At 40.9% G+C, this 27,274-nt stretch overlaps 5 protein-coding genes across 6 annotated transcripts; 1 reads left to right on the top strand and 4 right to left on the bottom strand.

Moving 5' to 3' along the window:
- The first annotated feature begins 873 nt into the window (after positions 1 to 873).
- On the top strand, positions 874 to 2,446 carry LOC115054336 (lipocalin). Its single transcript, XM_029519517.1, has 6 exons — positions 874 to 966; positions 1,476 to 1,615; positions 1,730 to 1,809; positions 1,926 to 2,039; positions 2,121 to 2,222; positions 2,308 to 2,446. The coding sequence occupies exons 1-6, from the start codon at positions 874 to 876 to the stop codon at positions 2,325 to 2,327; spliced, it is 549 nt and encodes a 182-aa protein (XP_029375377.1). The 3' UTR covers positions 2,328 to 2,446.
- Positions 2,447 to 3,062: 616 nt separating this feature from the next.
- On the bottom strand, positions 3,063 to 12,226 carry LOC115054173 (zinc finger Y-chromosomal protein 1). 2 transcript variants are annotated; one of them, XM_029519236.1, is made up of 8 exons: positions 11,768 to 12,226; positions 9,722 to 9,818; positions 9,149 to 9,463; positions 7,763 to 7,912; positions 7,446 to 7,574; positions 7,219 to 7,353; positions 6,881 to 7,024; positions 3,063 to 5,939 (listed from the first exon to the last, which is right to left on the bottom strand). In XM_029519236.1, the coding sequence occupies exons 2-8, from the start codon at positions 9,786 to 9,788 to the stop codon at positions 4,639 to 4,641; spliced, it is 2,241 nt and encodes a 746-aa protein (XP_029375096.1). In that variant the 5' UTR covers positions 9,789 to 9,818; positions 11,768 to 12,226; the 3' UTR covers positions 3,063 to 4,638. The 2 variants fall into 2 exon arrangements, with proteins under 2 accessions (XP_029375096.1, XP_029375097.1); XM_029519237.1 differs by lacking the exon at positions 7,219 to 7,353 and having other exon boundaries at positions 11,768 to 12,221.
- Positions 12,227 to 14,082: 1,856 nt separating this feature from the next.
- Positions 14,083 to 15,109, bottom strand: LOC115054262 (diamine acetyltransferase 1-like). The gene is made up of 6 exons (XM_029519394.1): positions 15,044 to 15,109; positions 14,898 to 14,949; positions 14,709 to 14,789; positions 14,523 to 14,624; positions 14,346 to 14,386; positions 14,083 to 14,250 (listed from the first exon to the last, which is right to left on the bottom strand). Exons 1-6 carry the CDS (start codon positions 15,107 to 15,109, stop codon positions 14,083 to 14,085), a joined length of 510 nt encoding a protein of 169 aa, XP_029375254.1.
- Positions 15,110 to 16,455: 1,346 nt separating this feature from the next.
- Positions 16,456 to 19,468, bottom strand: prdx4 (peroxiredoxin 4). The gene is made up of 7 exons (XM_029518668.1): positions 19,175 to 19,468; positions 18,078 to 18,195; positions 17,857 to 17,973; positions 17,635 to 17,757; positions 17,223 to 17,353; positions 17,044 to 17,078; positions 16,456 to 16,567 (listed from the first exon to the last, which is right to left on the bottom strand). The coding sequence occupies exons 1-7, from the start codon at positions 19,374 to 19,376 to the stop codon at positions 16,517 to 16,519; spliced, it is 777 nt and encodes a 258-aa protein (XP_029374528.1). The 5' UTR covers positions 19,377 to 19,468; the 3' UTR covers positions 16,456 to 16,516.
- A 1,110-nt stretch (positions 19,469 to 20,578) lies between these two features.
- pdha1a (pyruvate dehydrogenase E1 subunit alpha 1a) lies at positions 20,579 to 26,783 on the bottom strand. The gene is made up of 11 exons (XM_029518961.1): positions 26,672 to 26,783; positions 25,803 to 25,871; positions 25,538 to 25,711; positions 24,817 to 24,943; positions 24,589 to 24,680; positions 23,771 to 23,863; positions 23,383 to 23,538; positions 23,058 to 23,129; positions 22,874 to 22,941; positions 22,194 to 22,302; positions 20,579 to 21,758 (listed from the first exon to the last, which is right to left on the bottom strand). The coding sequence occupies exons 1-11, from the start codon at positions 26,717 to 26,719 to the stop codon at positions 21,594 to 21,596; spliced, it is 1,173 nt and encodes a 390-aa protein (XP_029374821.1). The 5' UTR covers positions 26,720 to 26,783; the 3' UTR covers positions 20,579 to 21,593.
- Positions 26,784 to 27,274: the final 491 nt, after the last annotated feature.

Raw genomic sequence — 27,274 nt, 5'->3', positions numbered from 1 at the left:
TAACAATCTAACAATCTCACATCACGGTCCATTTAGTAGCCAAGCTGTTCTGGGACTTTCGGCCGTATTATGTGATGAGGTCAAATTACACTTCATGTCAATTCCATTGTTCAGCTGATACCAAGTGAACTCACCATTGACTATCAGCCAGTGAAGGCCATACGTACAACGAGGGCCAGAACTGGGACATATATATCTTTATATATATGTTTCCTCCTGTAAGACGAATGAGAAGGGGGAAATACATGCTGATTTAAAGCCATGAAAGAGTTTCCCAGCTTCCCAGGAAAGCATTTCACTTCACCACATGGTGTTGCGTGATTAGGAATCCAATCTGCAAGGGCATTTGTGTTGTCACTTGTTTTGCTATGGCAACTGCTGACTGTTGAGTTTGATTCTGTGGTCTCCCTGCCACAGAAAGCACTGGAGGTCAGCCACAGCTTTGTTTACCACTTTTGGTAGCAGCTCTTTTAAAGTTCATGTCCAAATGTGTGGAAATACTGTCACACAGGATATCACCTCTGCCCATCCTTCTTTAGGTTATGTGATTATGTCATTTCTAGGCTATTTTCTCTCCTGCCTGTCAAGCTACTGTCACAAACTCACCTTTCATACAGTTGATTGAAGTCTGTCCTGGCAGGACTTAGCATACCTTGTGGCTGCAGGACTGTACCTGTGTTTATGTGGAGCTTTACACGTTTGAACCCATCCCAGCTCCAGCGTTTGTGTGTGTGTGTGTGTGCGCTGGCTGGGAGGGAAATGGTAACCTCATTCTCCCCTATATAAAGGGTTGTCGGGCAGAACTTCAGCAACAGACCTCCAAATCTTCACCCACGTTCCATCCTGCCTCCTGCAGCTGCCTCCACAGGCAACATGACTCTCCTTCTGATTGCGCTGGGAGCGATGTTCTGCTCCTTGATGGTTTCTTCTGAGATTATGCCACAGCCAGACTTCAATTTGCAGGGGGTGAGACACATTACCATCTCTTTTCATTTTAATCACAATATAGATTCATTGCACATGCAATTTGCTTGTGTGCAGTTGGAGCATGTGTTTCTGGAGACAGCATGCATGCTGTGTGATAGGGGACACGTTAATTCATCAAGTCAAAAGACATAATTTTAGGCTAATGCAGAATGCAAAATTGGCTTAAATAGACTCTTTTGCTCTGGATCAATGGTTTACATTTGTTTGTATTTCCTCACTATGCAAAATGCAGCTTATGCAAGCTGTGGAAGTTGAATTTGTTGCATACTTGCATCTGTCCAAGTAGGGAAGACATTTGCAGAAGGAAATATTGAGTAATCATTTGGACCTACCATTTCATTCTTTTTCAATACTTTGTTTGCTCCATGAATGCATTTTAACCAGAATTGAAATGCATTGGAGCGTCTCAGCAGCTGTGTCCTTGCTGGGTATCTCTTGGACCTGGTTTTACCCAGAACACTGCTAACCTGCCTGCTTTGTGCCCACAGATGGCAGGGAAGTGGTACCTGATTGGATTTGCCACTAATGCCCAGTGGTTCGTCAACCGCAGAGCTAGCATGAAGATGGGGACAATTATGTTAATCCCAACTGCTGATGGGGACCTTGACATGTCATACGCCAGCCTCTCGTGAGTGAGGGAGGGCGGCCGGGAAGACAGGAGATTTCGAAAAAAAAAAAAAAAAAAAGAGAGAGAGAGAGATGAGGGATTGCAGTTAATCATATTTCGTTGGTGTCTTTGCAGCCAAGACGGCTCTTGCTGGAGAATGAACAACCTGGCGAAGAAGACTGATGTGCCTGGAAAGTTTACATACACAAGTGAGCGTGAGTACACCCCCACACTCACATCATACCGTGCAGACACACAGGAGCACGCAACACGCACAACTGAACCATCAGCAATATTTCTGCTTTCACATGATATACTTCCCTCCCTTCAGGCTGGGGCAATCAGAACTACATGAGCATGGTTGATGTGAAGTATGACGAGTATGCCTTGACTCACACCATCAAGACCAAAGGGAGCGACAACACCATCGTCAACAAACTATATGGTAAAGGGGTCTTTTCCCATGATGCTGCTCTCTGGCCAGTCAGTGCATGTTACTACGTGTTAATAGGATGTGCTTTGACAGGCCGCGGAGATGAACTCAGCCCTGACCTGCTGGAGAAGTTCAGGCAGTTCTCGTTGGACACTGGCATCCTGCCTGAAAACATTGCTTTCCTTCCAAAAAATGGTAATTACAACAACTGAAGAGGCTTCATGTGAAAAATGTGACATTAGTAACATTATGCACGACTGACTTTTTTTTTAATCTGCAGCGGAGTGCCCACCTGCCTAATCATCTGCCCCGTGAAGAAAACTCTACATCTATGAAGCTCACTGCAAAGAACTGCCCCATGCCCCTACTTTATTTACACTGCTTTCAAATGCTCATACCATTAAACTAGTAAAAACATCTCTGAAGATGTGCTTTGGTATATGTAAAATGCTCTGCTTTCATTCTTTTGGGAATTTCAGGTTCTATGAAAATACAAATACTGTTGATTTAATGAAAGATTTAAACAAGTTGATTCTCTGTGCGTCTGCACTGAAGATTTTAAGTATTCTCATCCAAAATTGTCCGTCAATTTCCTACTGAGCCACAGCAGATGATCACACAGATCACGCGTGCATGTTGGCGGCTCTGTGTGCGGTTTATGTCCTGCCATGGTGCTAAGGGATGCCATGTTCTCGGGTTGATGCACAGACAGTAGGAAACACAGGCATGTGTACGTCAGCTCCAGGGATTTACTGTTCCTGTGCTTTTTCTTATTCAGCACAGACCAACAAAAGGCAGGAAGAAGACGGCAAACTTGTTAGAAAACTCAGCTTTGCAGTTTTGTTTCTTTTAAGGAAGAACACATATAATCCATTAGTCAGAATTAAAGGTCACTGTTTTGGACACTAACACTGAATATACACACAAAAACACCACAGTTTATGAACTCTTCATCTCCAGCTGATAAAGAAGTAACAATAAGGCAGAAACATTTCTGAGCAGAGTGTGAGCAACGAAAAGACAAAGAGCTAAAATACTTTGCTTTTATTACCTTTTTTTAACAAATACGTTGAAGTACATCCATAACAACACAGTTCAGATTTCCTTTTTATCAAGTGTTTACATCTACACGCTTTTTACAGATTTGTATACAAAACAATAATTTACGTCCCATAGAAGTCTAGTTACACTTAACTATACAACGTGTAAATGAAATAAATATAAAAACAGAAATAATCACAGGTGATAACAAAAATGTAAAAAGCCATAGTACAAGTACACCACCAGCACCTGTCTTCTGAAGTTGCATCTAAAAAGATATACATTTTCCCTTTCTACTGGCAAAAGTACATCTGAATTGGCCAAAGTAGAGTTCAGTCCATGGATTCGTAACAGAAGCACCAGATACACTGCACGGTCACGACTCAGGCCAGAGGGATCAACTGGGACACGCAAGATCATTTTTTACCCAGTCCAATATTGGCATCAAATTGATCCTCATGGAATTAGCTTTTTCTGCAAATTAATAGATATCAATTCATATGAAAAACAGGTTTGTTCAAAGATTAACAAACCATTTGTATGAACAGGCTGCCATCAGTAATAATGTTAAAAATCTCATTTTTCTTCTCCTCCCCTCAAATGAATTGGATTTCACTCTCCAGGTAGATTAAAAATACTGTCACATAGTGCTTCACCTCTGCTGGTTTGGGCTCTTGTTCTGGACAATTTGCAGTACGCTTAACTTCAAACAGAAACATTGGACAAGTGTGTGATAATCCAGTGATGAGGTGATGATAACATCGCAATACAGGTGCAGATGTGAACTTTAATTCACCATCTTGACACATTCACTACTTCACTGTGTATTTTGTGTTATTTCAATGACCGCAGACCCCGGTTGATAAAACCAAGAATGATTGTGCCCTTTCCCTGGACGCTGTTCACCACTGGCCATGTCTTTTTGTTAATACAACAAAAAGCATTATGTTACAGAGTGGTGGGGTTAAGTGCACCAGGAAGCACAACAGATGCTTTTTTTGCCACTCACTCTCCATCTCTCTCATATACACTCACAATTACCATACATGATGATTACTGCAGTAATCATGATTTTTTTTTTTTTACCAAGATGGCAAGTGCTACTGGGAACAGGTTGCTAATCCTTACTGCTGCATTTAGTACATTTTTAACAAACTGATGCAAACATTTTGCAAACTACACTTCAGTTTTGAGACAAATAATTAGGACCATTGTGACGGAGAACTGATTGCTGCCTGCAAAATCAAAAATGTGTATCTACAAAGAGACATCTGCACAATCTGCCATGCACACTGTCACCAGCAAGGGACATGCAGTTAAAAAGTGCAAGTCTACAGAGGGGTTCTGTTGCTAACTCTGATGGAGCATTAATGTTATGTACACGTGTATACATTTCAGAACAAACGTTAGGCTGAGGATCAAAAAAGAGAGAAAACAACAGAACGGACTAAGTGCAGAACATACACGCACACACAACACAAGGGTGCTGTGCTGAGAGTGCAGTGATTGGGGTGTGATGGTGGCTTCGACATTGTTCTTGGTTGTGGCACAGTATTTGGCTCGGTCAGAGTCACTCTGCCTGCACCACGTCCTTGTGGTGGCGCATGATATGCTGGTTCTTCTCCGATGGTCGTCGGAAGCCTTTCGAACAGATCTCACAGCGATGCGGATAGTCTTTTGTATGAATGGAAATCACGTGTCGCTTGAAACCTGAAGCATCCCCCGTGCTGTAGTCACAGTACTGGCATTGGTAAATTCTCCTTTCTTTCTGTCCTTTTCCAATAACGACAGTCACACTGCTGGCTAAGCTGGCTGCACTGACTCTAGCTGGAGGACCAGAGCCACCCGACCCACTAGGTGCAGACTTTTTGGGTGTCACAACGGGAGTGTGTGTCTCTGTCCTCTTACCCTCGTTCTTTTCAGGAGAGGCCTGTTGCTCCTTTGTGTGGACAGACAGGATATGGCGACTAAGAACAAAAGGGTCTGCAATTTTAAAGTTGCAGTGCCGGCACTGGTGGAGTTTCTTGGTGCGGTGGGATACTGAGTGCTTCTTTAGTTCAGACGGCCGGTGGAAGCCCTTCCCACAGACAGCGCATTTGTGTGGATAGTCCTTGGTGTGCACAGATATGATATGGCGTTTCAGGTCACTGGAGTTGGAACTTTTGTGATCACAGTGGGCACAATGGTGGGTCTTGTTCTCCTCGTGTGTTAGTCCGTGCTGCATTAACTCCTCCTCCTCCGCAAAGGTCTGGAAACAGCGCTCACATTTGTATGGCATCTCTTTGCTATGTTTAGTCTTGATGTGGGTCTTGAGATTAGAGGAATCAGCCGACTTGTAGTCGCAGTACAGGCAAGAGTAAGGCTTCTCGCCCGTGTGTGTGCGCATGTGTTTCTTCAACTCTGAGGGGTGTCGAAAGCCTTTTCCACATTCCACACAGATGTGGGGGAAGCTTTTACTGTGAACAGCCAACAAGTGCCGATTGAGCAGTCCTTGCTCTGCAGTTTCATAATCACAGAACTTGCATTTATGCATCTTGGTGGGCGGTGCAGGTGGCTGGTTTTTGGGCTCCCGGTGGTGGTGCTGCAGTCTGTGAGAGAACAGCGCTGCCTGCTGGTGAAACTCCTTACCACACATTTCACACTCAAAAGGAGCCTTGCTGCTCAGAGCATGCACCTCCATGTGGTTATGGAGGCTGGCTTTCTTGTTGGTGGTGAAGTCGCAGTCTGTACATTGGTATTTTTTCCTGGTCAGAACATCCTGGTGATGATTCTTAGTGTGACGTTTCAGGAAGCCTCGCGACTTAAACTTTTTGCCACAAAGCATGCAGGGGTAAACTGTCAGAGGCTGTCCATAAGGACCGATGATGATGGCTACAGATAATGACAAAAAACAATTGATATCAATGATAAGTTTGACCTGGCTTTTAATATATACACAAAATACATGTCAGTAAATTAAAAAAAAAAAGTTAAATTCAGCTTTCAGTCATTCTGATTCTGTGAACTTCATGGCAACACAAGTGGAAGCCAAAATGTCTTGAGAATAAAAGATAAGGAGTAAGAGAATAATAAATAAATAAAAACTGTCAAAGATATACAAAGTACAGCAGCACAAAGTATTTACCAAATTCCAAGGTCCTCAGTATGAAAAGCAGAGCAAATGTCTTACTTATGTAGTAAAGATGGTCTACAAATGTCCTGGCTTCAAGGTCTCCTTTAGCAAAATTATTTTGTCTCAAACTGTTAGTGACAAAATTTTGTTGAGAGTTATTACTAAAAGGTAAATTATAAATCTGCTTGCTTATATGAGAAAATCATCAGGGGCGAACACACAAACTGCTGATAATTCTGTGCAAAGTACATAAGATAAGTTTAACTGCTGCTATAAGGCAGAGTGGTGGAAATATTGTGCTGACACACACAGGTTTGTTTACTCATAACTACATGGTGCAATATGTAGCATTGTGTACAGTTCTTTATTCTGCTTGTGATTAACACTGAATGGAGGATTCCTCTTTCACATGATTATATACATGCAGGGGCACCTTCAAAATATGAACTAATGGAAGACCACGGCTAGAAAGAGTGAAAATAAAACAAATAAGCCCCTTAGACTACTAAATCTAGACATTCTCAATGGTTTTGTTATTTATTGTAAATAAAAAAAATATATATTTTGCTGCAGTGTCCCTCCTACATAGCTGCACTGCAGCAGTTACAATCTCATAGCTTCTTTATGGTGTAATGAGAGACAATTTACATGTAAAACTGGCCTGAGGAACAAACTTCCATATCATTTGTGATGCCCTTACCTGTCTGGACTTGTCGAGGCTCTGACCTTCTTTTGCTCTTGTTGCGTTGTCTATTAATTTCATCAACCCCATCTGATTCGTCGATGTGCAGCAGTGCACTGGCTGCGCCGTTGCGGTTTTCACAACTCTCGTTGTCCTCTGCACCTGCGAGAGAAGCAATATGTATTCACCACTGAACTAAACCAAACCAGGATCTGTGGCGTTTAAAGCCAAGACACTCAGAGACGTGGAGGATGCACAGGCTTCCAGTGTTTTTTTGTTTTGTTCTTTTTTTTGTGGTGTTTTTTTTTTTTTTTTTTTTTTTTTTTAGAAGCAATTTAATAGACAGGGGTGCTGACCATAAGCAGCTGCCCAGGCCACAGGCATGAAGTCCTTGCTTAGAGACACGCTGTCATACGAGCGGTCGTGAGTTACTGGCTCTTCACCTCCTACCACCACTTCCATATATACCTCATCAGTCACCTTGGACCCACCTGTAGATGAGCCCAACATGTACAAAACCAAAATACTAATGACGTTTAGTTTCATGACAGTCATCCCTGCTTGTCAGGTGTAGATGACTCACCATGGTTCCCTTGATTGTGATGAGAATCTCCAACAGACATGTAAACCATCTTCTCTCTGAGCATTTGGCCTGAAGACTCTGTTAACGCCACGCTCTCTGTGTCTCCATCACTGATGTCAACCGATTCTCCTGTAGAATGAAAACACTTCAAATCCTGTACTTTTAGGATCATTTGCTACATTTGCTTGGTTCTCAAACTCGGGGCTCAGTTTCCCACAGGTCAGATTTTGGATATAAAGAAATATTTGGATTATTTGTTCTAAGTGGCTTATGTAACATCTAACATGTGTAAATCACAAGCACTCTTAAAAACTCACCCATATCATCCTCTCCAGAATCAGCCTTGAAGATGTACACCTTTATCACCTCCTGCCCATCCTCATCCTTCTCCACTTCCTGGTCCTCCACAGCTCCCTCCACAGTTACCTCTGTTCCATCTTCTGACACCATTTTACCAGCTTCATCCACTAGTGAGACACAAACACATCACATTTCATTAAGGATAGGCAAGTGTGACAGGCTTGTGCCCATTTGCATTCACTCTGAAATTAATTTTAGCTTTTTAGTATATCAATTAATTTGTGGGTGTAATAATTTATATGATTATTTTTTATTTATTAATTTGTAATTAAACTAAATTTCCTCAAAATTATTGATTAGGAAGGTTTTATTGCAGATAAATAAAGACAATCGAAGCTGAGTTTGAATTCACCATTAACTGTCTTTCAGGCAAACATCCCATGGCCTTTAAAATATGGCCAGAAACTGTGTATTAAAGCATCAGTAGCTAAAGACAATCTTGAGGTTTGAGCACACCAAGGTCACATTCAGTATATCACTAGATGTTAATGACCGTCAATTAACACACTTGTATTTAGGACAGAGAGATAAGGTAAAGAAAGGAAGCAATGTAAGACAAATATACAGCAGGGCATTGAGCACTGTGTATTTAGGTAGTCATGGTCTATGCACAAAATGTATCTTCCATGACTTCATACAGAAACTGCACATAACCACATTTGATATGTTGGATACAAATTGTTTTTTGTCTTACTTCAATGAACACAAATCAATATCTCACTGAGCAGTGTTGTAATTAGTGTTAATAGTGTTAACCAGCCCACAAACTGGAGATTAAAAATTGGCATATCTACTTTATGTTGACATTAATTGAAGAGTGCTGCCTTTCATGTCTAAAATGAAATACATTGAACAGTTCTTGCAAGAGAACAATCAAACCAAACAAGGAAACCTTACAATCACTAAAATAACTCAAAAAAGGCCTACATAATTTTAAAACAGCTTCTCAAAATGTATCTTGTACGCACAATTGTTCATATACTGTGGATATGAAGCAACATTTAGACTTCATTTTAAATCTAGATGAGTTTTTTTTTTTGTTTTTTTTTTTTTTTTAAACTTAGCGACATATGCAAATCTCAGATAATGCACAACATAGTAGCTATTCACAACCTCACATAAAGATGCAGATGGAGGAAGTAGACCATAGACTTATTATTTGCACTTGAATGAGCAACGACATTTTAAACTGTCCTGAAAACATTTACACTTGGTGTCTTTTTTCAGATCAGATATCAGCTATGTTTCCCACCCAACACACCCAAATGTGTTCTAGGTTTGTTTTTAATATGAGCAACTGAACATTTCAATCCAATCCCAGCACCAAAGTATAGAAAACTTACAAGATATCATTAGATAATCGCCACAGCCATCTTGTTCATCCTCCTGTTGCTCTGGGTCCAGCCCATCTTCAGGAATGTCTCCCATGGCAACACCTTCCTCTTCGCCTTCCAGAGCCATCACGCAGGTTTCTACAGCAACATCTTCATCTTCATCGCAGTGCACATACTCAGAAACCACATCCTCAACAGCATCCTGGATGACTAGCTCGTCCGGGGCAAACCTATGAACTGCCATGCCTTCGCCCTCGCCTTCTGACACCAACACAGTCTCTTGAAGTTCCACAACAAACTCCTGCCCACTGGCACCACCCTCATCTGGAAGAAGCAGGATAAGCCAGTTGACCAGATAACAGTCAAGAGCAATGTATATAAATGTATTCAAATTACATGCAAATTTGTTTCTGATTTCAGTCATACAATATTGTGTCATTCAAATACTTAGGAACTATCAGCCTAACCACAAAAATGTCATTTCCTGATATTGCCCCAATACAACATTCATCTGAACTTACAATTAGCAAAAATCACACTTTTATTAAGTAAAAACGTGCTGATATAAACATGGCTAATTACCCGATCCGTGCAATATTATTTTAGGCTCGTCAGAATGTATTGCAAGCCTGTTGACATCCTCATCCATTGTCCTCGCACTGCATTTGTTACTGGACAGCTGAAAGCAAATAACAGTCTTAGATCTCCGGTGAGCAACAACACAAAACCCAGAAATGTGGTCAACTTATAAACGAGTTATTAAGTGCTGTTACTAATTTAAATCAGTCTGTTGTGATATTGTCACTAATCTTGTCATGTGAGTGCAGTAAGACTTTTCATACTGATGCTTACATACACAGGCCACTTTTTCACACAACACATGAAGTGGCCAATAAGTATTCATGACCATTTGTCCGATTTGAAACAAATAGATAACATAAATTAGAATTAGGTTAAGTGTAATTAAGAGAAAAAGTACAATGACGTGTTAACCTTTGATGTTTGAAGAAAAACATGCGTATGTTGTTAGTTTGGTGTCATTGTGTGATTCATAGGACAAATATTGGAATGATGTTACAACTACGGTTGCCCTCACATCACCTTAACAATGAATGCATAGCTACCATTACAAGTCAAAATGTATCTCCATAGGCTTGATAATATTGTGCACATTTCCTACAAGGAACAGCTGTGGGTCCTATATCTAAGTACTCCTTGTCCCAAGCAAACACTTGTGTAGAAGCTTTACAAATGATACCTTAAGAATATGACATATCTATGTGTAAGTTATATTATACAGCACAAAAATTGCTTTGTTTTACATCCTTTTGTGGTTGCTTTTGCTGAACCTTTTTTGAGCTCAGTTTCTTTGTGGAGGGCTTCATTTGTTTTGACATTTTATTCACACAAACAAGATGAGGTTACTTGTACAGTAAACGGTCTAAAATATTGGGGAAGGGCGTCAATTAAAAAAAAAATAATAATAATCCTACAAAAAATGTTTGCAGTGTCTGCAGCACAGCATGTAAAGTGATGAGAAGAGCCAGTGGCATAACTGGCAACAACTACATCACTACTTCAGCTCCCAATTTCAGACAAATGTTTGTCCGTGAATACAACACATTCGTCACGGAGATGAATGTGAGATAATGTGAGAATACACACACAGGAGGGGTCGGTGTTGTGGGTGCAGGGATGTAAACAGTGGCGTGGACGATGCAGCCGGGGTGCCATTTAATTTCCACTGAATGCACCATCCCCCACCTCCAGGTGTAAAAAAAAAAAAAAAAAAAAAAAGATGACAACGGTGTGCAGGGATGCTGCCCAACAACACGGTGCACCAGTGTGCTGGGAAAAAAAAACAACACAACACCACCACAGTCCCGGAGACTGGACTGAAGCAGCATCTCATTCATGCAACGCTTTGCAGCGTAAAGCACGATGAGAAGATTAACGGCACCGTCTCCTCCCGGCCGCCGGAGAAGCGTTAGCGCCGTTTAAACGCAACGCAAAGTCCGACTGTCACGGCCAAAACGAAACATTTGTGATCGGCCGATTGAACCGACATACACAACAGTGTGATTAAAAGCAGTAAAGAAAAAGGGAGGGAAGCCATGCTCAGGCTACGCTGATGGGGTTAGCCGGAGGAGGGATAAACGCGCACTCCTTTTCTACAAGCGATTTTCATCACACCAGCGTCCGCCATTTTGTTAGCATGGTGTCCAGGCGAAAGCTAATTTTGACACTGACTAAAAGCGCGCGTCGCGAGTAACAAATGGTGGTTTCTCTTCTTCTGAGGGCTGCACCGAAGACCAGGTGTCATAACTGGTTAGAAAAGAGGCTGGCCTGCTGCGGCTGGCAAACAAACAAAGCAAAACAAACAAACAAAAAAAGCCGCAGCCGTCAGCGGGGCTGGTTAGCTAACTGGATAGGCCTGAATTACCAATCACGGCCTCTATTCAGGCCTGGGCCCGAGAAGAAAAGGCCCAGCCCTGTGCGGCCTCTCCGGCAGAATAAAGAAATAAATCCGTGTACCACACGCATGCAAACACAAAGAGCCTCGGACGCACACAAATGAAAACACAACCCCGCAAACGGGCACCATAAGAGCAAAAACGAGCCGCATACCAGATTTGTGCTGCAAGGATGGCCTCTGTCCGCTCCTCGGCTTCCCAGGCCGCCTGTTCCCCCAGACTCGGGCTGGATTCAGTCGGGAATTTTGTGTTATTTGGGCGGGCCGGAGAAAAGCAGAGAAGGAGGGGTTAGGGGTTGTTTCTGGAGCTCCGCTGAAAGCAAAGCAGGACGTCTGGAGCCAGATCTTGTCATGCTACAGCCCCCCGCTCCTCCAGCTCCGAGGCCGCCGTCAGCACGACACGTCACAGCCCGAGAGCGGCAGGAAAATGCGGAAGGGTTGCGGTGGAGATCACACCGGCAGGAACCAACAGGCCATGATCTGAGGAGCGCCGATGGAGAGGACTGTGGCAAAACGGCCACTCTGGCGTGAATTCACGTCCGATCGGGCTCCGGGGTGGGTGAAGCCAGGCACGGGCTGAGCGCTGCTTCACCTCCCCACACAATCTGCAGCGCCGGGTGGTCAATAAAAGGTGATTAAACTGTGACCTCCAACATTTAAACAAACCGCCCGTCAGTTTCCGATGGAAGACCCCATCACTGCACCGGTCTGCCCCTCTGGAGGTCCACACCCGGCCACTTCTTTATGGCTGGGCTTTCTGATCTGGCAGCAGTTTACATTTTGCCCGTTTTGTCATTAAACGACTACCAATTACTAGGTAATCAACAAGAGGGGGAAAAAAGCACAAATTCTGAACTTAGAACAAGATAATGAAAACCTCCTGTGCAGAAGAAGAATAAAATAAACACACTTTTCACACAGGACAATGTTGCAGGAAATTCTTTAGAAAGGCCAGTAGATGTCCTGAAAAACACTTTATCTAACTTACAGTACAATACACAAACAATCTGAGTGCGTCTGATGCAATCAAATAGTTTCTTCTTCTTATAATTATTATTAATAATATTTCAAAGAAGTAAGATTACACAGCAATCCAAGGCTGGTACCTGGATATAGGCACTGAAGACAACTCAAACATGCTCCATTTGATATTGGCTGCTTCTTTTCACTGCTTACACTTATTTGGTCTTCATGAGGTTCTATACTGTGGTGATAGTGACACAAACTCACACCATCCATAGTAACAAAAAAAATGGGAATCAGATTTTTACAGGCTTCTGTCTGGGTCTGTTAGTGAATCCTTATCTGCTGTGCTGCCTTTTATCTCTCTTGTGGAGGGATATTTACCAACTACAGAGCCAAATGCAAGGCCACAAGGCCTCTAACTCATCCTAAAAGGCCACGTCTTTTATCCAGTGCTTGTCTTTTTTCATGCTGATGCCAAATACAAGTATTGCAAAGATGAATTCTTTTGACATGTGCGTGACTGAAACTTCAGTATCAATACAAGCAGGCTGTATATCCCCTCTTTGGGATGTAGAAGTACCATACTGGCCGCAGAGAACTACAAGATGCAGCTCCAAGGAGACACTGATCACCAAAGGGTGAGTTATCACTGAGAGGGACGGTTAACAACAGCGTAAATCCAGGGTGAAACATCCTCTTCCTGTTTGGGTGGACAAAGTAAAACCTTATGTCTGTCCTTGGATCACTGGTCCAACACGTCTTACTCAGCCATAGTGTAACACTGCATAACTTAATAGTGTGAGTTTTTCTGGCCTTTGTGGAATATACAGGCCTCAAGTAAAGCAGTCTTCAAACCATACAACTAAACCGGCGTCACCTTTAATTCGAACAGTATAGGGAGCTTGGCCACTACCTGAGCATCATTTGTAGCGCTCTTAGCGCACATTGTATTTACCATAGCAGTCAAACAGCAAACATTATTAACATATTTAAGACCTTAGCAATTTGAGATCTTCAAGCTTTGTGATAACAGTATTCATAAGATTACAACCCACAATTTACTCTTTATTATTGTTATTTAAAAATGCCTTGATTGGAATGAAACAATGAATGCAAGCAAATACTGTCTGCAAATAATTCTCCCGCAGTTCTTTCCCTGGGAGTCATGAGATGAAATGGAAGTATTGTGTGATGCTTAATATGATAGTAAATGCTAATACTCAAAATTATGTTTTAGTTTATTTATTTTACTGTAACTTAAATTCTTAAATCTTCATTACATATACACAACAACAAAAATCATTCAAATGAAGCAATATCTACCAGCAATAGTTATTTCCAAAGTTAAAGTTAAATAATTACCAGAAATTGCAATTTTAGATTAACTGGCTTCAGCAAAAACTATTAATTATCCAAGGTAACAGCTGATTAGTAAATTCAGTGTGCCGAATCACTAAAACATCACTTTCATCAACAGTCAGTTGAAGTCAACTAACTGTAACCTCTACTTGGCAGTCATTTTCAGTAGGTCATCTTTTTCAATCTCAAAAAGACGCCAGCCCTCCTCAGAGGAGAGGTCGGCTGCTCCACGTCGCTTGTAGAATTCAATAGACTTTGTGTTGTTTTCTGCTACAATGAAGTGCATGCTGCTGCATCGAGTCTTCACAGCCGTCTAGGGAAAACGAATAAAAAAAACAAAGTGAAACATGAGGACAAACATAGGACTGAATACAGTTGAACCTGTCTCTATAGAAGATGTAATTGTACCTCACTCAGAACTTTCAGGATCTGTGAACCGATACCAAGACCTGGTGAAACATTAAATGTACAATGTGCTGTTAGTTTATATGAATGGCTGTTAGAATATTGAACAATGTTGCGAAACCTACTGTAACTTATTAACCTTTATCACCATCATATAACAGCACATGTCAACAATCTTACCCCGAAACTCCTTCATGACAAAGAAGTCTTCCAAGTACAGGAGCTTTCCAATCCATGGGTCATATGTAAAGTAGTACATTGCAAAACCAATAACAGTGTACCCTAGAGAAAAACAAAAGGAGTTGAACCTAAACGGAAGGGAAGAAATCTGTGACTCCTAAATTGTGCAGTAATGTGCATTTTTACCATATAAACTCTGCTCTTCCGGGACTTCTGCAACCAAGCACTGGTAGAATGGGTGATCACCAAAGCCATCTTCAAGTAGCTCTTTAAGTGGGACATTATTTTTTTGTAAGAATGCATGAAGACAAGATAATTTCCACATAAATGCATGTATGTAAGTAATTCAAGAAAATGTAGACAAAACTGAACCACCTTTCTCTGTCAGCAAAACCTTCTCCTCCATCTCTTCGAATTTAGCAAGTTCCTAAAATGCAGAATTAAAAAATACAATTAATAAAGTAAAATGTTCAAAATGTCCCATTTGTTGTTAAAATATTAGACTCCAGCATTTGGCTCACCTTTATTAGGCGCAGGATATCGGATACATCCCTGGGTTCAGCCGGCCGTAATATAAAATTGGCCATTTTCTCTTTTTACCCTTTTTACCTTTGCTTACTAGTCCTCTGAATGTGAATAAAAGCAAAATTTGTTTCTTCATCCGCTCCTCAGGAGTTTACCCCCCCGACAAAGAATGGCGATATCAGCATACAGAATAGCATTGGATGCGTTGCACAGAGTGGTATACCACAGCTTCAGGTACTTCTCTTTTATGTATCACTGGTCGAGGTGGGCGGGAGGCAAACCCGATTGTTCATCCGTATATGGGCAAAGAGCACCTTCCGTTCTGTTTCTTCTTCATTTCTATTGATGCTCTATTCTTTTGTCAAAGATTGTTTTTCACTAGAATGTTGTTTAAAAGGTAAATATTAACCAGACCTGGAAAAAACATGACTGGTGCACTTAATGACTATAGGGCAGTACAAACAATAACCCACATGTAAAAAAGGAAACCACATTTTAACATTTAAATCTAAACCTATTATCATTTGTGTGTCTGCTCCGCAAACACATTCATGTTCACATTCATGACAGACATTTCAGTCTGCTCGCGGTCCCATTTAAACATATTGATTCTGGTTGTTCCAATAAAAAAAAAGTATAATTAGTTGGGGATTTGTGTCATCTAGTGTCAGGAAAGGCTGATAGATTAATCTAATGTGGCACCTGAGCGATAAGACTCAGTTCCATTTTTTATGTTAAATTCTGTGATTGTTTGATGTGCTCAGATGTCAATTTTTCTTTTAGCACTTTTCATTATCAATTCTTGGAACCAGCTTCATACTTTTGGTAGACAATGCATGTAACCGCTACAAATCAGTCATGCTATATGACTTCTTTGCAGACTGCTCCGAAGTGCACCTGTGCCCAATGTAGAAAGTTCATGCTGTCATAAAAGCTAGACTTTATGTTTCTATGTGCAAGACCTCAGCATATGCATGTTGTTTGGCACATTTCCCGGTGTTTATTACCACACATTACCACTCTTCTCAAGTGGTGCAGCAGTTAAACAGCCAACACTGACTTCGAGTTTGCCATTTACTCTGAGAGAGCTGCTGTTGCAAACTTAATCCTTTAAGTAAATGCTCAAGGAAACCATGCAAGACGAGCCTGAGGCTACTTTCCAAGGCAATGTGCGTATGCTGTTAGCCATACATTTGCATTTTGACACATTGACAAACAACACCATGACCAGTAGAAAAAACATTGTGGTAGAGTGAAAAGTTAAATCTACTGATATTTTTTGCTCATTTTGCAGCCACTGGGTGAATTCACATAAATGACAGCTGTTCATTCCCAGTACGATAGAGGCTCCTAAACCTTCAGCATGAAAGTAAAGAGAACGTGCATCTACAAGACCAGCCAGACAACATTTTATGAAAACACGTTTTATTTGAACTTTCCTGAAGTGGTGGGTTTCACAGCAACACAGATCAGTTTGATTTATCAAAATACTTCAGCTTTCCTGAAGGGTCTGGAATGATCTGTAGGGGGGAAATTAATCAAAATAGTATTTCAGCATGGAAAACACATTAGACATTACAAATATACAAACTAATCTTCCCTATTCTAATTATTTCTGAGTTTACCAATTCAAAATGAAAAAATGTAATTCCTCAACAAAAATCCCAGCTGACTAGTTTGGAGCCAAATTCAACCTAAAAGCATTTTGCACATCATTAGAAACATCATTCTGAGACCTTTCATCTGAAACAATCAGCCAATGCATATAGTCAATTTCCCTTAACTTTTATCTGTAGTGTAAAATTATTTATCTAAACAGACTGAGACAGCTTGTGCCCTGGACAGGCACAGAAATTGGTACTGTACCTGTAAGTGAACAGGGACAGGCTGATTTGCAAATTAATGGTACCTCATCTTGATTATCTTCTACGAAATGTGGGGCAATTACAGCTAGTAACTAAGTATCTATATCATCCTCAGCTGCATTTATACTTACTGTATCACTGCCTGGTTTCCATCCTGCTGGACATACTGAAAAAAAAAAAAAAAAATTCCAGTCAGCACAATAAAAGCTTCACTGAAACATAAAATCAAGATAAATAAGTTTCACATATTGAACAATAAATGAACATGTGCATAAAAAGCACATGCTTTGTTTCAGTGAGCCTCTTGTACCTTCTCCATGTTTGTCAGTGTACTGGAAGGCTTGAACCAGCCTCAGAGTCTCATCCACAGATCTTCCTACTGGAAGATCGTTCATGGTGATCTGCCTCAGGATGCCTTTGTCATCGATGATGAAGAGTCCCCTGAGAGAGATGCATTCAGACCAGTGAGATTCCAGCAGTCCTGTTTGTTTACTGTGAACTTATGCAAGGCTGTTAAAATACTGACCTATTAATGACTCACTAAAGTGCTGTATGTACTGAAAGATACAATGCACAATCATTCACTGAATTTACAGGAAGACAAACCCATTTTTTTCTTTTTTTTGTACTGTAGAGTGATCTAAGTTGGCTATAACAAGACATATTTTATTTTTATGACTGCCTATAAAATGTTGACAATAGCTATGACGGTATAGCTGTACCTCAGTGTGTGTCCTTGGTCCTCCAGATAGACTCCATAGTCTTTAGAAATCTGGTGAGTGAGGTCAGACAACAGAGGGATTTTCATTTCTCCAAGTCCACCCTGCTTCCTGGGTGTATTGATCCTGTAAAAAAAGATTAAAAGAAAAAGAAATTCCAATGATTCCACTCTCAAAGAGTCCACATTTGTAACTCTATTATAGTGTCTTTCGCAGCTGTCTTACCAGGCCAGGTGGGTGAACTGGGAGTCCACTGAGCAGGCGACCACTTCTGTATTGATGGCACGAAACTCGTGCACACGGTCACTGAATGCAATGATTTCAGTGGGGCAGACAAAGGTGCTGCAGAAGAAACCCCAGACACATTAACAAACAGGAACACAATGTGATGTGCTGCAACCCACTATAAATGAAGCGAGTGAGTGTGTGACTCAGGTGTCACTCACAAGTCAAGGGGATAGAAGAAGAAGACAAGATATTTGCCTCTGTAGTCTGAGAGCTTCAGCTCCTTGAATTCTCTGTTGATGACAGCTGTTCCTTCCCAGTGTGGTGCAGGCTTCGAAACTGAAGAGGGAGGAAAAATATGGTTTAGACGCTGACGTGTTTTGTGACTGCAAATGATTCAATTTTGTTTGCGCTTTTCCAAAGACAGAGATTACAACAATACTTTCACTTTTCAAGAGGCACATGACTGATTTTACTCAACAGCACGAATCCTGAGGTCATAAGGCTTTGGCCTTTGTGTCCAGGGCTGCAACAAAATATTTCTGTTGTCTAAGAAAAGATCTATTGCTTTTCTTACCATCACATGGTGATCCACTGAATATCTTATATATATATATATATTTTGGACTGATGTCTGAAGATGTAACTTTTGGCTGGTGGAAAGTAAAACAGGGATTTCAGAAAAATGCCCAAATATACTGGGAAGAATGATTATACAAATCAATTTTAGCTCCAACCCCAGTCTGACTGTACCTGACATGTATAAATACCAAGACTTTTTGTCATCCCCTCTTCCCTTTTACTATGTCAACAATAATCTCATCATTATCTTCTGCCTTTCCTTCTCAGGTTGTATACATTACTTCATCCTGCAGAGTGTCTGAGCTTCAGTGAACATGACAGTGGAAGAGCACAGGGGCCAGTGACACTGCAGACTTTGGATAAAGTCTCCAAACTCCTGATGGCCCATGATTCACCAGAGACGGACTGAGGTGGTGAGGAGCGGCAGAGGCCACAGGCTGTGAGTGTATCTGGTATTTTGTCTAATCCTCTGGGGTTGGTGCCAGTGTGTTGGAGGGGGAGGGGTCCCATGGATATTAGAGCTACGTGTCCTACTAAAGCCTGTCCGGTCTAAACCGAAGACCTGAGCCTGGCACATGTGGAGTGGCCTGTGTGACAGACGATCGGTGGGGAACCTGAGAGCTTCTTGTTTCATTAGTCTGCCAGCTGCTGCCAGCTAGAGCGCACTTTGGCACCATCTATCCAGCTGTGCGGACAGCAGATGTTGAGGTTGTGGTGTTGGGGGGGGGGGACTCACTCTTGGCTTTGCTGAGGTGCAGGGAATGGTCGGACACGGGAACACGGAAAGCCTCCCCTGGATAGACGTGTCCTCCTGCGTAGTTGTGGCACTGAGAGTTTTTCCCGCCGGCGCTTTCCTCCGCGGAGGTGATGGTGAGGAAGAGGAGGATGGCGGCGCAGAGCCGCTCCGGCTTCAGGCTGCTGCAGGAGAGGAACTCCATCGTGTTGTCGCTGTTAGAGCACGTAGCACCGACTTACTGCCTTCAGTTTGGTCAGGATCCGAGGAGCCTCCTTCCTCACTCCGCTTCTTCTTCTTCTGCTCCTCTCAGGTCGAGCGCCAGATGACGTCATCACAGTGACGCATTACTGCCTCCTGCTGGACCAATCAGTCCATGGTGCGTTCTCTGTCCTCTGAGCGCCGCAGTCATTTTGTTTGTCAGCTGTTGGAAAAAGGTGGATATATGGAAATATTGGTCTTATATATATGAGAATAAAGTCATAATAGTATGCGAATAACACTGTAATATTAAGGGAATAAAGTCAGAATAGTACAATGAAATACTCTTAATTTTACACGAATAAACTAAAAAATATGACTAGAAAAATAGCGTAATTTTATGAGAAAGTGTTATTGTAGGAGAACAAACGTTTAAATATCTGAACAAAGTCCTAATTTTAGTGGTGTATTTTAGAAGAGAGGTTTTATATTAGTAGTCCCCTGCGTTAAAATGTGAAAAAAGTCATATGCAACCGTATTGTTATATATCCCATTTTCTCGTAACATCATGCACTAATTCTCGAATACTCAAAATGATTTTTTCCCGATCTGTGGTCTTTTCAATCATTACATTTAGTTGATACCTGCAAAACTGCAGTTTTGTACAGAGTACAAATCCAATCATCACACACATGCGTGCTGTGAAAAAGCTAGCAGGTTTTGAAAAATGCACAGTACATTGTTTATGTACACATCAGTCAAGATAAGTGACTTTGTTGTTTCAGACCTTTGTGGGTTTATACTCCAAACTTTCTGACATACACCTTCTCCTGTGTACTACACTTGTGGTTGACTTTCCTTTGGAGTTGGAGGCTAATTATCACCTGATTTATTCATGGACAAAATAATTGTTGACCTTATCGGAAAGGTCCCCACTTCATATATTCAATCACTTCAGACTCAACTTACTGACTTGACCTAATTGAAGTCATTTCACATGGCTGTTAATACCTTCAGTGAGACAGAGGACCAGGATGGTTAGGATCAGCAGCCATGGAAAATATAATGGCAAGAGAATGAAAAGGTAAAAGTTGTAAGCCCTATCTACGTATCAAACTAGTTTCCTGGAAAAGTAATGAGCAGTGACCACTATTGAAAATAATTTACCTAACAGCTTTATATTGACAAAGAGGAGTACACAAGTACAACACTTGACATTGTCTTTATTACAGCCGCTTACACATAAAACCAATGTTTCCATGGAGCGTTTCCAGGTGCCATTTTCCCCTGACACTGTAAGTTTTAGTCTGTCCTCTTATTAAACAAAAGACTTGGTAGCTTCCTGCTAGAAATAAAGACTGATATACAGGCTGTTTGTATTTTGCTACCTGATGTGCCAGTTGTCACAATGATGTGTTCAAAAACTTGATTGAAAAACAGGCTGAAATTCAAAATGTCCATGAGGCACTGCTGATAGGTGAGGGTTTTACAGAAAAGGTGTGGAGTAAGTGACCCACGTTACTTCTGACACAACACCTGCTGAACCAACAAAAATTGGAATAGTGAAGCTTGGCTGATGGAAACACTCAGACCAGAAGACACACGCTCACACTGTTTACATTCAAAGTTACTTTAGATTGTGGTTTTTAAACATATTCAAGATGATACATCACATAAGAGATTCTCTGAATATAGCTACATAAGATGTTAATTTTTAACATGAAACTCAAAGTCACCTGAGTATCTGCAACCATGTGAATATAAGCACTCTGAACATCTGTCTTCACACATCTGACTCGTACACACAGGGGATCACCTCCTTTGTTTGGAGTGTGGCACAAACATGAGACTTTAACCCTCCAGACAACACACAGTCTACCAGACGTGTGTGGTTTGGCAAAACAAATTTAAATATTTTAAACCTTTCCCTTAGTATTCTTTTGACTTTTGACTTTTTCTCTCATCTGAAGATGAGGGAAGGAATAATGAACCCTGATGTCTTTGGCTTCTAATTATTGTTAGTGTGACTCTCAGAACATCTTTGTAAATATGGCCCCCACTGTTTAAAGAAACAGCGCTGAAATCCTTTAATCCCTTGCTTATGCTTTAAGCTCTGGGTCAAAGGCACTAGAGTTCATGTAACATTATATGGCATGTGTGTATATGAGATTGTTGGGGGGAGTCAAAATGTTGGATATTATCAAAAAAGCACAAAGAAACTTTAGCTGACAGACTTCAGCTTGGACCAGGGGTTTGTGCCTCGCACCGCCACTTCGGGATTATTAGAGAAGATGTGGTTGCACAGTTCTTCCAGAGGGGGTTCAGGATCTGTGGTAGCAAACTGAGCAGCATCTTCAATTTCCTTCCTTACATCTACATCAATCTCCTACAGAGACAAGAGAGCAAGGCAGTGGATTATACACAACAAAGGGCATTGGTTTGAGCAAATCTATTGTTAAATTGTTACAAATAAATTAAATAATGTGTTTTAGTATATTAAAATTTGAAAATAAAAGTGGAAGGGACGTTTTTGCTGTATCATGACCACTGAGGAAAAATACATAACATTGTACTTTAATTATATTGCAGACTAATGAAACATTTTAAATGGCTATCAATAATTGTGACATTCATGATGATATGTTGTTTTCCTTAATAGTTTTCATCTACAAGTAATTCTGTCAACAACAGTGAACCATTAATGATGTTGTAGCATTTTTGGCATACATATTTACATTTACATAACGTTCTGAAACCCAAATCCTCATATAGTATTCCGATCAAGATTTATTTCATTTTACGCACTGAAAGAATTTCCTACCTTGAGCTCCTCCACGCTGGCCATGTTGTTGCTGAGCATGCGATCCTTCAGGTTAGAGATGGGGTCGCTCTTACTGCGGACCTCCTGCACCTCCTCACGTGTGCGGTAACTGAGGGGGGAGAGATTGGTGCAGGACGTTGGAGGGAAGCACTACACAGCATGCTTCTTTTTTTTTTTTGGAGCTTACATCAAATCCAAGTGTTGCAACATGAAAAGTGGAACTCTTGATTGTCAGCATTACATTAGCAGTTTTATTTACTGCTGTTCATAATTTAGACCAGACAACTAATTCTGTTGTGCAAAAAAAAAAAAAAAGCACAAAAATTCTCTTATCTGACAATTTTTTGTACATTAACAGAAAAACACTGAGGTCACTTTCTGGTTGTTTGTGGTAGCAATTTGATCAAGTCTGTTATAGTCATCTCTGGTGTGTGGTCAGGGCATTGCAAGGCCACTACTTTGGGAAGGACAATAGATTAAGACTACTATGGGACAGTGGCAGAAGCGAGGGGTAGCAGCACAGTGAAGACAATATTTGTTGGTCAGTTTAATATTGTTAATTTCTCAAGTCAATTAAAAAATTTAACATCCAGGGTGTTTAAAAGGAATTTGATAATAAGGAATGATCTAAATTGTAACAAATTCAAGTTCATGAAAGGCTGAGAACTGTGACTGATTACCTGATACCAGGATCACTCATACTGTGTCCATGATAGCGGTATGTCTGAAGCTCCATGATAATGGGACCCTGGTAAAAAAAAAAATAAATAAATAAAATAGGTCAAAGGGAATTTAGCTGAGAAAAAATAAAACACAAGTTGTAAAAAATATCCGTCTTTTTATGATTCAATATTTTTTACTTGCCTTTCCAGACCGGCAGTGATCAGCTGCAAACCTGGTTGCTTCCCGAACACACAAGACATCCATCCCATCCACCTGATCACAAAGACAATATCCCAAATTGAATTGCATTACTTACTATATGTACTTTCTTGGGAAAAAAAAAACCAAAAAAACAAACAAAAAAAACCCAAAACAAAACACAAGGTACCATTATCTTAACTGATCATGGGGACTACCCTCACTTTTAAGTTCAATGCCACATGTAACTATAATTTGAAAGCGACTTAATTCACTTTATTTTGAAAGGACTTTCCCAGTTTATCAGAGACAAAAGTGAGAACAGTACCCGCAGACCAGGAATGAATTCTCCTCTCTTGTAGTAGTCTGTGCTGGCGGCAGCTCGCTCCACTGATGTGCCCATGCCATACCTGTTGTTCTCACAGATGAAGATGACGGGCAACTTCCAAAGTGCTGCCATGTTGTAGGTTTCAAAGATCTGACCCTGTGAAGTGCACGCAGGATTGTTTTATCAACACGAAACTCATATCTCAATACTGTACATGAGCAAATTCAGCTGGTCAGAAAATGATGAATACATATCACTGAAGTATGAGTAGTATTAATTATCACAGTCTTTGGAGAAAGACTCCACAACTTTTGAATGAAGTCGCTACTGGTTCCAACCAGTAACTGAACAAAGCCCGAGTAAAACTTTTGTGATTTCCGTGATGTACCTGGTTGGCGGCACCATCACCATAGAGACAGACACACAATTCATTCTTGCCCTGATATTTGCAGGCCAGAGCCACACCAGCACCAAGTGGAACCTGAGGAAAATCAAGATGTCTGATGTTAAATCAATTGACCTTGACATATAAAGAACTTATTTAACTTTTCACACAGTGGAGTTGCAGTGTTTTCTGCATCAGTAAGCATTAGTAACTGACTTGATATCTTTGGTATGAATAAAATAATTTCTTTTTGTACAAAGTAAATCTTATGTTGTTGAACATTGCTATTAGTAACCAATGGACCTGAGCATTGTAAAGTCTTACGAGTTCTGACAAAACAGAGGCACCCATGGGTCAGACCAAATAAACATGTTTATGACTAATGTCACGTTATTGTACTCACTATTTATCAACTGCATTACTAGTCAAAAGTTTGGACACACTTTCCTTTCATTGGAATGAGAAAGTGTGTCCAAACTTTTGACTGGTAGTGTATATTCATAAACACCAGAAAGCAAGATTCACTTACTGCCTCAATCAGGAAGTTATGTTTTCACTCATTTCAAGCAAAATGTACTCAACTGATTAGCAGCAAACCTGTCGATCTAGTCTAGTTGTATCTGCTAACTACCTTCAATATTTATGTCAAACTGACAACATACTGGTAGCACATGTAGATTTCTGTTTACGCTAAAGTTTTGTTTTTTTTTTTCAATCTGATGACCTTTCCTTTAAGGTATGAATCTGCAGTTCAGACACAACAAGGGACAAGAAGCACTGACAAGCTACAAAAGGCCTGCTAACAGACTTGGGTGTTTTACCTGAGCTCCAACAATTCCATTTCCTCCATAGAAGTTTTTACAGTACATGTGCATAGAGCCTCCTTTTCCCTTTGCAATACCACCTCTTCTGCCTGTACACAAAAACCAAAATCGTAATGGGTTTAGGTAAAATAAAAGCAGGACTGAAATTCATGTGAACCACAAACATGACTGGAATGAAAATTCTCTGCAAATTGAAAGTGCCTTGTTTTAAGATTGTAGACTCACCAGTGAGCTCAGCCAGGATCTCCTTTACTGTCCCTCCTCTGGTGTAAGTGTAGCCATGAGCACGGTATGAAGTGATCAGATGGTCTGTCGGATTAATTGCTGCTTCAATGCCAACTGCACAAGCTTCCTACAAAGAGAAAACAATCCTTGACGTGTTTTCTGCAGGCCTACAAATGTGAGGATGTGTGAACACTAAAAGAACATTTAGTATTTTGATGCCTTTATTTAATACTCTGTCTCTATGTGCATCTGTTTTTCAAGAGATTTTTCCATTAAAAATCTGATCACATGCAAATATCCATCATGCTAGTCTATTTTCTACTGTAGTCTTATTACTCTAAATTGGGATGAATCTCTTTATTATTCCAATATATATTCATTCATCTTCTACCGCTTTTCTGTTTCCTGGTCATGCTGTGGACAGGTCACCAGTCCACTGCAGGGCCAGCGTTCAGAGACAGACAGAGACAAACAACCACTCACACTTACACTCAGACCTACGGACAACAGGGTCAGCAAATAACCTAAACATGCATGTCTTTGGACAGTGGGAGGAAACTCAGGCAAGTACATGGAGAACATGCAAACTCCACACAGAAAAGCCCCAGGCCCAGGAACCAAACCCACAACCTTCTTATTGTGGGGAAACAGTGCTAACCACTATGCCACCGTGCTGCCCTGGTCCACTGTATAGATTTAAGAAAATTATAGTTCACTCAACCTGGCCATCATACAAGTGACAAAATCCTCTGATGATTTTCTGCTTATACAGCTGATCTGCCTTCAGCTCCATACGCCTCATGAGCTGCATGACGCGGTAGTACTGCAGACCCTCATCACGGGTCATTACCACCTGAGTGGCTGGGGCCTCATCCAGCTTGTGGACATCACATTTCTAAAAACAAAGGAAAAACACCAAAGCGCTTACAACAGAACCTGTTTCTCACAGTTCAGAACAATATTACACTTAGGAGTTTGAAGCTTACCTTTATTTCAAAGGTAGCCTGGGTTGTGAAGTCAGCATATGTCCGAGCTGACACAACCGCTGCAGCCCCCTAACATGGGAGAGAAGATGATTTTGAATTTGATAACATTGAAAATGCTTTCACATCTGCTAAAGGTTGAAATATGAATAAAGAAATGAATAAATAAGCAACAAATATGTATACAACCAGGAAAATAAGCATACATTTTGACTAATTATTGCTTAAACACAAGAAGCTGTACAAAAGCTTTGGCTTAATGGAAAAAAAAATATTCAAATCAATAACTATGAGTCTGACCACACGTTTGATTTGATGGGTTTTTGGACTTTGATGGCCAGACCTAAAATGTGTTAGAATAACTACCAGATCAGAAATAAACTAATAAAATAAATAAATATGCCAATGAACAAGTATCTAGTATAAAACTACTATGCACATTCTACACCAGTTAAACAACTTACTGTATTTCACAGGTATCACACTGCAAATTAAAGAAAAGCAGGGAAAAGTTTCAACCACAGCACAACAGACAGACTTCAGACTGTTCATCACTGGTTAATGCTAATGTGGTTGGCTCAAGTATAGCTCAGTAGTAACCACGGTGCCCAACCAGTAGCATGCTTAGATATATAAAAAAAAGAGTCTTGTTTTAGGTTATGCTACTTTCCCACCATTTCAGGCCATTTTGAGTGCCGAGGCTAAAGCCTTTTCGCTGCTAGCCAAGCCGGCTACCTTTCGGCCTGACAAGGTCTGACAATGTCAGAGCGGTGATGGCTGTCTGTGATCGGGTAGAAACTGGGGCTTTTAGGGGACGACTCCGATGCTGTCGTTGGCTTTGACAGATCACGACTTCAGCTTTCTGTACTTACATGTCTATGAGCGCAAGCCCTCAGAAGATTAGAGATGTTGGTCAGCATCTTTTCGGATGTGGCTCCCTGCCCAGTGTCACTCCGCCGCTCTGTCCGCCCCTGACTTTCCACATCCGGCCCCTCTTCTTCTTCTCTGCCGCCAAAAACGGCACGAAAACCCGCTACTGCCCCCCTCTTGATGATGATGATGGTAATAAATGTTGCTCTATCGCACATATGTGTATATATAAATATGTTGTTATTTTGAAAATGTTCAAAAGTTAGGATCTATGACACCCCAAGCAGATTTGTTTGTTTTAAACGCTGATGTTTAACCTTCAGCCGACAGCTGAATCCTTAAATACCCCTAAATACTCACAGACCATAAAAAAAATCACTTGAAAATCAGCCTTGAAGAATTGAGGTGGTGAAATGATGTTGCTGGGCCTATGTGTCTTTGTCGTTAAACATCTGCACACATGTTTGTGCAGTTATCCAAAACGTGTAAACACTGGTCTAACACTAACAGGCCTGACATAACCTTTAGTTTAAGGAAATCTCCCCATCCACCGGGGGTGTGTTACTGTGTATCTGGGCGGGTTTACGCTGCGACGCACGATTGAT

The sequence above is a fragment of the Echeneis naucrates genome, chromosome 14 (genome assembly GCF_900963305.1).
Source record: "Echeneis naucrates chromosome 14, fEcheNa1.1, whole genome shotgun sequence".
Lineage (NCBI taxonomy): Eukaryota > Metazoa > Chordata > Actinopteri > Carangiformes > Echeneidae > Echeneis > Echeneis naucrates.
The sequence above is the reverse complement of the archived record's forward strand: the minus strand, read 5'-3'. Positions and strand labels throughout refer to the sequence as shown.

Excerpts from the sequence above, each read along its gene's own strand:
- prdx4 (XM_029518668.1), bottom strand. The coding sequence starts at position 19,376 with ATGGAGTTCCTCTCCTGCAGCAGCCTGAAGCCGGAGCGGCTCTGCGCC. Across the intron at positions 17,758-17,856 it reads CAGTTCACCCACCTGGCCTG|GATCAATACACCCAGGAAGC; the intron begins GTAAGACAGCTG and ends CTTTTTTTACAG. Across the intron at positions 16,568-17,043 it reads GGAAACCAGGCAGTGATACA|ATCATTCCAGACCCTTCAGG; the intron begins GTAAGTATAAAT and ends TCCCCCCTACAG.
- pdha1a (XM_029518961.1), bottom strand. The coding sequence starts at position 26,719 with ATGCTGACCAACATCTCTAATCTTCTGAGGGCTTGCGCTCATAGACAT. Across the intron at positions 24,681-24,816 it reads GATCCTGGCTGAGCTCACTG|GCAGAAGAGGTGGTATTGCA; the intron begins GTGAGTCTACAA and ends TTTTGTGTACAG. Across the intron at positions 23,539-23,770 it reads GTGATGGTGCCGCCAACCAG|GGTCAGATCTTTGAAACCTA; the intron begins GTACATCACGGA and ends TGCACTTCACAG.
- LOC115054173 (XM_029519236.1), bottom strand. The coding sequence starts at position 9,788 with ATGGATGAGGATGTCAACAGGCTTGCAATACATTCTGACGAGCCTAAA. Across the intron at positions 7,575-7,762 it reads TTCTGGAGAGGATGATATGG|GAGAATCGGTTGACATCAGT; the intron begins GTGAGTTTTTAA and ends TTCATTCTACAG. Across the intron at positions 5,940-6,880 it reads GCCTCGACAAGTCCAGACAG|CCATCATCATCGGTCCTTAT; the intron begins GTAAGGGCATCA and ends CATTATCTGTAG.
- LOC115054336 (XM_029519517.1), top strand. The coding sequence starts at position 874 with ATGACTCTCCTTCTGATTGCGCTGGGAGCGATGTTCTGCTCCTTGATG. Across the intron at positions 967-1,475 it reads CAGACTTCAATTTGCAGGGG|ATGGCAGGGAAGTGGTACCT; the intron begins GTGAGACACATT and ends TTGTGCCCACAG. Across the intron at positions 2,223-2,307 it reads TGCTTTCCTTCCAAAAAATG|CGGAGTGCCCACCTGCCTAA; the intron begins GTAATTACAACA and ends TTTAATCTGCAG.
- LOC115054262 (XM_029519394.1), bottom strand. The coding sequence starts at position 15,109 with ATGGCCAATTTTATATTACGGCCGGCTGAACCCAGGGATGTATCCGAT. Across the intron at positions 14,625-14,708 it reads GGAAGAGCAGAGTTTATATG|GGTACACTGTTATTGGTTTT; the intron begins GTAAAAATGCAC and ends GTTTTTCTCTAG. Across the intron at positions 14,251-14,345 it reads TCCTGAAAGTTCTGAGTGAG|ACGGCTGTGAAGACTCGATG; the intron begins GTACAATTACAT and ends CGTTTTCCCTAG.